At 38.9% G+C, this 12083-nt stretch overlaps 1 protein-coding gene across 1 annotated transcript; it reads left to right on the top strand.

Annotated features, from left to right (window-relative positions):
• Positions 1-8648: 8648 nt before the first annotated feature.
• Cap-g (Chromosome associated protein G) lies at positions 8649-12019 on the top strand. The gene is made up of 7 exons (XM_076794007.1): positions 8649-8769; positions 8860-9665; positions 9785-10319; positions 10390-10683; positions 10741-11106; positions 11182-11697; positions 11795-12019. Exons 1-7 carry the CDS (start codon positions 8662-8664, stop codon positions 11909-11911), a joined length of 2742 nt encoding a protein of 913 aa, XP_076650122.1. The 5' UTR covers positions 8649-8661; the 3' UTR covers positions 11912-12019.
• Positions 12020-12083: the final 64 nt, after the last annotated feature.

The following is a 12083-nucleotide window of genomic DNA, read 5'->3' as shown; positions in this document are numbered from 1 at the left end:
GCCTGTCAGAGAGGCGATCTGGGCACGCGTGGCCGACATCGTAAACGACGGCGCTGCCGTAGCTTCGTTCGAACAGCCGTGTCGTGGCACTCTCGCACACCGCCAAGTCGGCCTGTACGTGTACCGATGAGACTAGCAAGGTTTCGGGAGGCGGCGATTCCTGACTCTATAATACAAAGGTGGGGCCTGTCAGTGGTCAAAAGCGGTAGACGAAGGATAAATCTAGATCGCTTGACCACCGGCAGGTCCTACTTTTGCGTTTTCGAGCAACATTTTCCATTATTCGGTCGCATAACGCCTGTCAGAGAGGCGATCTGGGCACGCGTGGCCGACATCGTAAACGACGGCGCTGCCGTAGCTTCGTTCGAACAGCCGTGTCGTGGCACTCTCGCACACCGCCAAGTCGGCCTGTACGTGTACCGATGAGACTAGCAAGGTTTCGGGAGGCGGCGATTCCTGACTCTATAATACAAAGGTGGGGCCTGTCAGTGGTCAAAAGCGGTAGACGAAGGATAAATCTAGATCGCTTGACCACCGGCAGGTCCTACTTTTGCGTTTTCGAGCAACATTTTCCATTATTCGGTCGCATAACGCCTGTCAGAGAGGCGATCTGGGCACGCGTGGCCGACATCGTAAACGACGGCGCTGCCGTAGCTTCGTTCGAACAGCCGCGTCGCGGCACACTCACACACCGCCAAGTCGGCGTGTACGTGTACCGATGAGAATAGCAAGGGTTCGGGAGGCGACGATTCCTGACTCTATAATACAAAGGTGGGGCCTGTCAGTGGTCAAAAGCGGTAGACGAAGGATAAATCTAGATCGCTTGACCACCGGCAGGTCCTACTTTTGCGTTTTCGAGCAACATTTTCCATTATTCGGTCGCATGCTGCCTGCCGTAGCTTCGTTCGAACAGCCGTGCCTCGGCACACTCACACACCGCCAGGTCGGCGTGTACGTGTACCTACGAGAATAGCAAGGGTCCGGGATGCCGCGAATCATTCCTCGATAATGCAAAGATGGGGCTTATCAGTAGTCAAAAGCGCTAGATAAAAGATATATCTAGAGCGCTCGCCATCAAACAGGTCCGACTCTTGCATTTTCGAGCAACATTTTGCATTATTCGGTCGCATGGTGCCTGCCGTAGCTTCGTTCGAACAGCCGTGCCTCGGCACACTCACACACCGCCAGGTCGGCGTGTACGTGTACCTACGAGAATAGCTAGGGTCCGGGATGCCGCGATTCATTGCTCGATAATGCAAAATGGCAGAGTTGGGCAAAATATTTATCTAAATAAAAATTTCGAATAACTAGTAAAAGATAAAAAAAATTTTTATTCCTTATTCGAAGGTTCGAGTAAAGAAAGTATCTTTATTTGATGTGTATCGAATAATTTTATTCGACGAGAATTTATCCGACGAAAAAATATAATTTTTTTTATTCGAAGCGGATTTATTCAAACTTTGAATAATTTTTTCATCTTTTATCTGTATTTTCTATTCGAAGGCTTCTAATAAATCTTCAAATTACTTTTACCGAGCGCCGAGCTTCAAAGACCCAGCGACGACAGACGACATACAATGTAAGCGGATGGAGAATCGCGCACATATGAAAGTTTAAACTTTTAGATTTTTCAATATATCCTCATGAAATTGTGACGAGCGAATGGAGGGGATTTTCCTGATGAAAATAAGGTCAAATTCGAGTGTAATCGAACAAGTTTCACTGACACGTAATGTTACAATAAAAATTACAATCTAATTAAAGACAGTCCAAATGATGTCGTGTTTGCACTCATTTTGATCGGAACAAGCTCTACAATTCATTCGTATAAACAATATTGTACTGATTAAAAATGTAAAAGCATAAATTGCCAATAATGCTCGATTCTCCATCTGCTTACATTGTAGGCTGTTTGGCAGTCGCTGGGTCTTCGACGTTCGGCGCTCGTCGGTCCTCCGGCCGACCGGTTATTCGTCGAGCTGGCAAAAGTTAGCCGAAGATTTATTCGAAGCTTTCGAATATATCTACAATTAAAAATATTAAACACAGTCCAATTTGTACCGCGTTTAGTGTCATTTTAATCAGAAGAATGCCACGAATTAGTTGGCGCAAGTCCCATAAAAAAATAATGAAAAATAAACAAGTTTTGCAATTGTATTGGTAGTTGTTTCACACCGATATCTCGCGACTCTACGAGCTCGGGACTTCAAAGACCAGCGACCGACCAACGGCCTACAATGTAAGCAGATGGAGAATCGAGCATTATTGGCAATTTATGCTTTTACATTTTTAATCAGAACAATATTGTTTACACGAATGAATTGTAGAGCTTATCCCGATAAAAATGAGTCCAAACACGACATCATTTGGACTGTCTTTAATTAGATTGTAATTTTTATTGTAACATTACGTATCAGTGAAACTTGTTCGATTACACTCGAATTTGACCTTATTTTCATCAGGAACATCCCCTCCATTCGCTCGTCACAATTTCATGAGGATATATTGAAAAATCTAAAAGTTTAAACTTTCATATGTGCGCGATTCTCCATCCGCTTACATTGTATGTCGTCTGTCCTCGCTGGGTCTTTGAAGCTCGGCGCTCGGTAAAAGTAATTCGAAGATTTACTAGAAGCCTTCGAATAGAAAATAAAGATAAAAGATGAAAAAATTATTCGAAGTTTGAATAAATCCGCTTCGAATAAAAAAAATTATCTTTTTTCGTCGGATAAATTCTCGTCGAATAAAATTATTCGATACACATCAAATAAAGATACTTTCTTTACTTGAACCTTCGAATAAGGAATAACAATTTTTTTTTATCTTTTACTAGTTATTCGAAATTTTTATTTAGATAAATATTTTGCCCAACTCTGCCATTTTGCATTATCGAGGAATGATTCGCGGCATCCCGGACCCTTGCTATTCTCGTAGGTACACGTACACGCCGACCTAGCGGTGTGTGAGTGTGCCGAGGCACGGCTGTTCGAAAGAAGCTACGGCAGGCACCATGCGACCGAATAATGCAAAATGTTGCTCGAAAATGCAAGAGTCGGACCTGTTTGATGGCGAGCGCTCTAGATATATCTTTTATCTAGCGCTTTTGACTACTGATAAGCCCCATCTTTGCATTATCGAGGAATGATTCGCGGCATCCCGGACCCTTGCTATTCTCGTAGGTACACGTTCACGCCGACCTGGCGGTGCGTGAGTGTGCCGAGGCACGGCTGTTCGAACGAAGCTACGGCAGCGCCGTCGTTTACGATGTCGGCCACGCGTGCTCAGATCGCCTCTCTGACAGGCATCATGCGACCGAATAATGCAAAATGTTGCTCGAAAATGCAAGAGTCGGACCTGTTTGATGGCGAGCGCTCTAGATTTATCTTTTATCTAGCGCTTTTGACTATTGATAAGCCCCATCTTTGCATTATCGAGGAATGATTCGCGGCATCCCGGACCCTTGCTATTCTCGTAGGTACACGTACACGCCGACCTGGCGGTGTGTGAGTGTGCCGAGGCACGGCTGTTCGAACGAAGCTACGGCAGGCACCATGCGACCGAATAATGCAAAATGTTGCTCGAAAATGCAAGAGTCGGACCTGTTTGATGGCGAGCGCTCTAGATTTATCATTTATCTAGCGCTTTTGACTACTGATGAACCCCATCTTTGCATTATCGAGGAATGATTCGCGGCATCCCGGACCCTTGCTATTCTCGTAGGTACACGTACACGCCGACCTAGCGGTGTGTGAGTGTGCCGCGACACGGTTGTTCGAACGAAGCTACGGCAGCGCCGTCGTTTATGATGTCGACCACGCATGCTCAGATCGCCTCTATTGTCAGAGATCATGCGACCGAATCAGAGAGGATACTCGGAAAATGCCACTCGACACTGAATGTGGAAAGTGCACCCAGCTCCCCATACTGGACGAAAATGTTACTATTTAGCTTCTTCTAGTGGCCGTTATAGCGGTACTATCGATTGTTCAAGGCCACCTGGGAAAACTGTCCCTTAAGATTTTACTGCGCATATGACACCAATGGGACTCGTTCATTGGCTAATCCCCTACTCACGCTTCTACGACTGCGTATCCCTTCTGCGCCAAAATGTTAGTTGTTGATAATACCTCGTGTTCGTAGCGTTTAGAAAGATATGGTTTGAGGGGTTAAGACGAGACAAATAACAAATTACTTGTCTCCCGGTATATGAATATTCATGAAGTAGTCGGTGAGGGAACTAAGACTTTACAACAAGACTAACCCACAACGACATGCGCGAAATAGGTTCCTTCTTACGTGGCACCAAGTATAACAGTGGCAGTTTCGATGGCTACGACCCCTTGACCCGGCCGCCCTTGCTCCCCGTGATTGTTGCTGTCACTGATACGGAGGTGCTGACAGCGAAACTCGAGAACCGTCGCGGTCACCACATTGTCGGGTATATCGGTGTGAGACCCGAAGACCACTACTAATCCAATTACAAAACTTCTTTATTTTTCGTTATATTTTTATGAAACTTTTACCAACATATTCGTGGCATTTTTCTGATTAAAATGATACCAAATATGATATAATTCCGATGTTATTTACTTGTGTAACAAGCGATAAAAGTTTCGAACGCAGAGGAGGACAGCGTATGGGAAAGAAAGAGACGCAGAGAGTCGAAGCGTTCGGAAAAGATCAAAGACTGGCGTGAGCGCAGGCTTTTAAATGAAAAATTTAACTTTTTTATTATTAATTATTTTTTTATGAGAATTTCACCAATATATTTGTGGCATTATTCTGGTTAAAATGATACCAAACGCGATATAATTTGGATCACATTTACACTAATTTTCCGTCAATGTAATTGTTATGGAAAGTAACTTTCATCGTTCATTATACAGGTAAATATTATCGGAATTATGTCATATTTGGTTTCATTTTCATTACAAAAATGCCACGAACATCCTGGTGTGAGTCTCATAAAAAAAAAATTAATGATAAAAATAAAGTTAAATAAAGTTTTAATTTGAAGGCCTGAGCTCACGCAGGTCTTTAATAACTTTACGGGATTTGGTCCAAACAGAAATTGTATTCTAGAATCCAATAGAACCACCGGACCGCCTATCGACGGTTGAATGCTTGTGTTTCGTTTTTGTTGAGTTCTTGCATGAACCGTTAGATTATATTTTGAATTTATGGAAGACGCCTTATTCTCTTTGCAAAACCCGGAAAAACCCCGTTGACCGAGAAAAAACTCAGCACATTTCGAGCATTGTGGACAACTGACGGTGTGTAACCATTGATAAAACAAGCGCTATCTTTTCATTACATACTCATTTAGAGAAAGCGCGGTCGCGCTGTTTGGGATTCTTCGACCGTGGTTTTTTAATACCCCCTGCGACTCAAACGGTTAATGAAGGTCAGTGCCATAAAAACCATTTTACCCTCCACCGACAGCTACAAATGTAACGGCTGGTTTTTCCCAAAAAGCTAATGTATGATTTTTAGGTATGATTGGTTCAGGTAGTTTAATTTTTAGGTAGGTATGATTTTTCCTACTCCAGATTTCTGTCGAACAGAAGTGTACGTAGGTCAGTTCTGTACGAGCACTGCGAGCGAGACGGTTACTGAGTTGACAAGTTCATTTACACATAGTTTTTCTTTTTTATAAATTTTCTTGCTTTGGAAGCAAACTCTGCTATCGTGGTTGTTGTTGTGGCAGTGATTGTTACGTGTTTATACATACATATCTACATAATGTCAGTTGACAAACGCAAGGTTTTATCCATGAAACAACGCATGGACGTACTCAAGGATTTGGAGACAGCATCGATCAATCAAGTGGCTGTAGCGCACAACATAAGTAGAAGAACAGTTTTCCGGATAAAAAAGGAGGTCGCTAACATCGCTCAGATTGTAGAGAGTGCGAACAGCAGTCAAAAAGCAATCAAAAAGCAATACAAACCGAAATTGTATCTAGGGTTAGAGAAGCAATTGTATTCGTGGTTCGTTGAAAGAAGAACTTTGGGAGACATGCTATCCGATGCACTACTTTTGGAAAAAGCTCGTGAACTGAGTGCTAGCAACGTAAGCTATGGGTGGCTCCAAAAATTTAAAAGGCGCAAAAATATCCGTTTAGTCCATCTGTATGGAGAAAAAGCAAGCGCCGATGAAACTGCAGCCCAAAACTTTATAAGCATATTAAAAAAACAAATTGAGGAAGAGGATATCGATTTGAAGTGCATTTATAATATGGATGAGACTGGACTACAATGGAAGGCTCTACAGTCGAAAACCCTTGCAGGAAAGGAAGAGCTCAATTTGAGCGGCAGCAAGGAGAAGAAGGAGAGGGTCACCGTTGCTTTATGCGCAAATGCAACTGGAACGCATAAACTTAAGCCCTTCTTCATCCATAAATACAAGAAGCCAAAAGCTTTAAAAAATGGAACAGATCAGCTCCCAGTTATTTACTCATCACAAAAAAATGCACGGATGGACCAAAAATTATTTATGGAGTGGTTTATCTATTTTACAGAAAGCGTAAAATTATTTCAATTACGCGAAGGAATTTGTAGCAAGGTAATTTTACTCCTTGACAATTGTGGGGCACATAAGCTACCCATCAATTATACGTGTACAACCAATGTCGAAATAAAATATTTGCCTCCAAACACAACGTCCTTGATCCAACCTATGGATCAAGGCGTAATTGCTAAAACAAAAACAAGATTTAGGTATAAGTTAATGCGACGCGCCATAACACATGCAGGTGGAACTACAGAATTTTATAAAAAGTACACGATAAAAGACTGTATAATTCAGCTAGCGAATGCCTGGGCAGATGTAACAAGTGTTGACATCACACATTGCTGGCACAAACTTCTTCCGTACACACGAATTCGTGGAGAAGCCGGAATAGTAGAAGGAGAAGCAGAAGAAGAAAACAAAGACGTACAAAATTCTGTAACATGCCAGGATGAATGCAGGGACGAAGGTGTAGCCGTGATCCAGCGAACGAGCAGATTTCCTCTAAATGCAGAAGACAGACAGAAAATTGAGAGTCATTTAGCGGGACTTGAAGAATACAACGAAGCACGACTATTAGACTTAATGTTGAAAACCGTCAGAGAATTTTTATTAGGTAAAATCATTAATTACAATTAATTAGGTCTTAATTATTTCATGTGATTATAAGGTTTAAACTTACAATTCGTTTCTTCTAGGTCCTACATCGTAATGTTCTACATCAAACAAAACAATAAAAAGGAAATCTAAAATTGATTGGACCCGGTTGGGGCAGGACAAGGATTGACAGGAGTTGTCCTGTTGAGTACTCGCGTGATCCAGGCACCTCCCGTGTAGCTTAGGTGGGCGTGAGGTTTTAGTGGGTAGTCTCCGGGGGCTCCGCCCCCCGGAGAGAATCCCACATAACCCCGGCTTCCCCCAGGGAGTCGGGGTATGTATAAAACATTTCCTCACGATAAAAAAAAAAAAAAAAAAAAAAAAAAAAAGGATTGACAGGAGTGGATGTGTGTGTGTGAGAGAGTGAGAGTGTATGTATGTGAGTGAGGACACGTTAATGCGGTTATTTTATTATATTTTATATTATATTTTATTTTTATATATGTATATTTTATATTTGATTCTATTTTTATCTTTATTTTATTTGTATGTGTTTAATATTGAGTTTTTCTTTTTTGTTTAGTTTTTTTAGTTTTAGTTTTTAGTTATATAGTTTATACTATTTTTAGTTTTAATTTTAATAATGATTTGTAACCCTGAGGGGAGTGAATAAAGATTCAATGCAATTCAAAATTGATTGGACCACATCGCGTAAAGTTATTAAAGACCCGCGTGAGCTCAGGCCTTTAAATTAAAACTTAAATATTTTTATTATGTAATGAACGTAATGTGTAATGTGTAATGAACGACGGAAGTCTCCCCATAACAATTACATTAACGAAAAATTAGTGCAAATGTGATCCAAATTATATCGCGTTTGGTATCATTTTAATCAGAATAATGCCACAAATATATTGGTGAAAGTCTCATAAAAAAATAATTAATAATAAAGGAGTTAAATTTTTCATTTAAAGGCCTGCGCTCACGCGAGCTTTGATCTCTGCCGGCGGCCGCGACTCTCTGCGTCTCTTTCTTTCCCATACGCTGTCCTCCTCTGCGTTCGAAACTTTCATCGCTTGTTACACAAGTAAATAACATCGGAATTATATAATATTTGGTATCATTTTAATCAGAAAAATGCCACGAATATGTTGGTAAAAGTTTCATAAAAAAATAATGAAAAATAAAGAAGTTTTGTAATTGGATTAGTAGTGGTCTTCGGGTCTCACACCGATATACCCGACAATGTGGTGACCGCGACACGACGGTTCTTGAGTGGTATGAGGTGTTCGAGTGTCATAAGTAGGGAACGTCGGCAGTGACTTCAGTAGAATTTTTACTGTATATGCACTAGTATATATATATATATATATATATATATACCAGAATTCCCCTATACCCCCCCCCCCCTATTCCCCTCTCCCCTATATATTTGAACCAGAATTCATAGGGACATTCATTGTACTTTCATATTTTGTTGGCAATGTATTTGAAAGGTTAACGTTTTACTGTCTGGCGGAATCCTAACAATTTCTATTCGAATTTGTTGTAAACATGAATCGAAATCTAAATAAGAAGATATCTAAGATCTTTTCCGATGTTCAATTCAACAAAACTTGCCATCAAAGTAACTTGAAAAAATTGAAGAAATATTACGAACAAGTAAGTACGGTAGCGTATTACACTAGGTTACAAAAACGTTTTACTATAAGTGTAAACATTATTCAATTGACTCTTTTTAATCGATTGCAGACTGATTTACAAGTTTTTTGGGATGTTTTTGTGGGGAATTTCAGAATTCCTCTCTCCAATGATCAAAAACATCCAAGAATTCAAAATACTTTGGAGTTTATTGCCGAATTTGCTGTCGGATTTCTTACTGCTTCAGACGACAACGAAAGTGCACAGGAGGAACCACTGTGTCCCTTTCTTGTTAAAATGTTTGATTTCCTTCTAACGAGTCATTGTGCTAAAGACAAAGCTGTTAGATTTCGTATTTGCCACTTTTTAAACCTTTTATTGAATTCTATGGGAGATCAGGCTTTCATAGACGATGCTCTATGTGATAAAATTACTATTTCTATGATGGACCGTTTGTTGGATAAGTCGCCAAAAGTCAGAGTAGAAGCTATCTTTGCATTGCACAGACTCCAAGATCCATCGGACGATGCATGTCCAGTTATAAAAATGTATATATTTCATGCTACTAAGGATCCAAGTGCTGAAGTCCGTATAGCAACATTGATGAGTATGGGAAAAAATAAACAAACTTTGCAAGTGGCATTAAGACGTACCAGAGATGTCAATGAAAGAGTACGTAAGGTGGCGTACGAATTCATTAGCAAAGTTACAGTGAGATCATTGACTATTACTCAGAGAGATCAATTGTTGAATGATGGTCTAAAAGATAGATCGGAAAATGTCAAACAGTGTGTGGAGAATGTCTTGTTGCCATCGTGGTTAAGACATTTTAATGGTGATTTTATCAGTTTAGTCAGAGCTCTTGATGCTGAATTTGCCACAGATATAGCTGCAATGGCTTTGAAAACATTATTCAAGTAAGTTATTAAAATTTTCGCATCTTTTTGATATTTTCGTTGCTTTTAATGATGCAACAAAAAATGTTTTAAAAGCTTAAATACTTATATTAAATCATATTTAATTTTTATTTCTTTAGGAAGAGTGCAGTAAACACTTTGATACAACAATTACCAATAAATACGGAAACGAAATTAATCCCACTGGATCAATTAACCAGTGAAAATGTATTCTACTGGAGGTGTTTAATAGAGAATTTTCATTGCAAACCTTCTGCAGAAGAACTGGAAATGATTTTACCAGAATTATCTGCATTTTGCAAGTATATTGAGGATTATTTAGCATCAATATCCTTAAATGAAAATGAAATATGGGCAAACCACATGCAAAAGTTCATTCTTTTACAATTATTTGAAATAGCAACTACGTATGATTTGTCCGATGAAGCTGGAAGGAAAGCATTGAATGAATTGATATGTAACACATTAATAAGCAACTACTGGTCTGAAAAAATTATTGAATGTGTAGTTACACATTTACAGAAAGTTATACCAGATGTAAATGCTAGATTTGATGTTTTGGCTAACATGATCAGTGATATAAGATTGCCTCAGAAAGAACCTACACAGAGTGTACAAATTTCGGAAGAGGACCAACATGACATTACTTTGAGAGTAAGTTCGTAATATCGATGTTATTAGTATTGAATATTAATTTATAATCAATTTAAAATTATATCTTTAGAGAGCAAAACTTAGAGTAAAACTATTGGATCTGAAGGAAGAGGAATATCAAGCTATACAAAACAAACAGTATTTAAGGGCTGATCAATTGAAGAACGAGATCAATGAATTAAATGAAGAGATAACGAAATTGTTCCAACCACAGACCATAACAGCTACAGAGGAAATAAAGGAGAAAAATGATCCAGAAACAATGGTTAAATGTCTAACCATATTGCGCACTATGATGGAGTCGGTGAATTCGTTAACACCGACTCTTAGGAGTATGATGCAAATAGCTCTTGACGGTTTAGACGTGAGTGTCACACACTTTTATTCGTTTTCAAATTTTAGATATAATTTTTTATTCCAGCATTCAGATGACAAAGTTACCATATCTGCAATAGGCACATTCTGTATTTATTGCATATTGGATAAAGAATTGGCTAAAAAATACCTCATGATGCTGTTTCTACAATTTTCTTTGGAACCAGAAAATCTAGAAATTTGGATTATAACGTTGAAAGGAATTTTTGATCTCTGCTTGTTGCATGGACTTGAATATTTGGATATGATAGAAAATGAAGACGAGACTGCTAATAGAACTGAAAAATCTCATACTGTGAAATTGTACAGTCATAATGACCACGAAGTTTCTCTGACATCGATGCAACAATCTAACAAAGAGAAAGATCATTCTCATTTTATCAGAATGATAATCCCATTCTTATATCACACGGTAAATATAAATTAAATTATGTCTAGTACAATGAATATTGAATATTGAATATCATTTAGTTCTTTTAAATAATAGGATCAAGGTTTACGGACGATTGCCACTGAAGGTATTTGCAAACTGTTACTGAATCGTCGAATAAGTAGCTCGACTTTGTTATCAAGATTAATTCTTCTATCATATAACCCAGTGAATGATAATGACTTTTACCTACGGCAATGTTTAAGTGGTTTCTTCGACAATTTCCTAATGCGTGTGCCAGATGCCCAAGAAATGTTGGAAGAAACATATTTGCCAACGTTACGGACTATATCTAACGCACCCGAAACAAGCAGTTTGCAGGAAATCGATCCTTACGATGTGTCCAAATTCATATTGAATTTGACTGGTTACAAAATTCGCAAACATGGCACGGAAAATTATTATTGCTCTCACAATAGTCTTGTTTTTATTATTTTGGCGGAAATGTTGAATCCTCTTAGTAGTATTAGTCAAGAGGTTCTTGTTAAATCTTTGAGAAATTTACATTTGGAAATCGAAGATGACGCGATGAAACAAAATTTACTATCCGCCATTGATAAGGTCGCTGAACTGGTAAGTGAATTTTTTGTTCAAAATAAAAGAATCAGATTGTAATCATAATTTTAGAAATTATCGACTCCCAATGTTAACACGTTAACATTTTTTCTAGGTGAAAGAGAACGATAAACGATTATTCAAGTGTGTGGAAGAATTTAAGCTGAAGTTAGAAAATCCGAATGCCGTTGAAATGCCAGTAGCAGACGAAGACACAGAAGCCGACGAGTAAGGGTTGTTTAATAATTAATAAAAAATCGAATATAAAATCAAAATATATTTAATAATATGCCTGTACCTACTATAATCAAATAAATTTTTCATACTTTTTGTAAATAAAGAGATAGGTAGTACAATGTTTTCTCGATAAATGTCTAACACACGGGTCCGGCCAGGAAATACAG

This window comes from Halictus rubicundus, chromosome 9 (genome assembly GCF_050948215.1).
Source record: "Halictus rubicundus isolate RS-2024b chromosome 9, iyHalRubi1_principal, whole genome shotgun sequence".
NCBI classification, from domain to species: Eukaryota; Metazoa; Arthropoda; class Insecta; order Hymenoptera; family Halictidae; genus Halictus; species Halictus rubicundus.
This window is presented reverse-complemented; position numbering and strand designations above follow the sequence as displayed.

Coding starts and splice junctions, on each gene's coding strand:
- Cap-g (XM_076794007.1), top strand. CDS start 8,662: ATGAATCGAAATCTAAATAAGAAGATATCTAAGATCTTTTCCGATGTT. Junction 10,320..10,389: donor AACATGACATTACTTTGAGA/GTAAGTTCGTAA, acceptor TTATATCTTTAG/AGAGCAAAACTTAGAGTAAA. Junction 11,698..11,794: donor TTGATAAGGTCGCTGAACTG/GTAAGTGAATTT, acceptor CATTTTTTCTAG/GTGAAAGAGAACGATAAACG.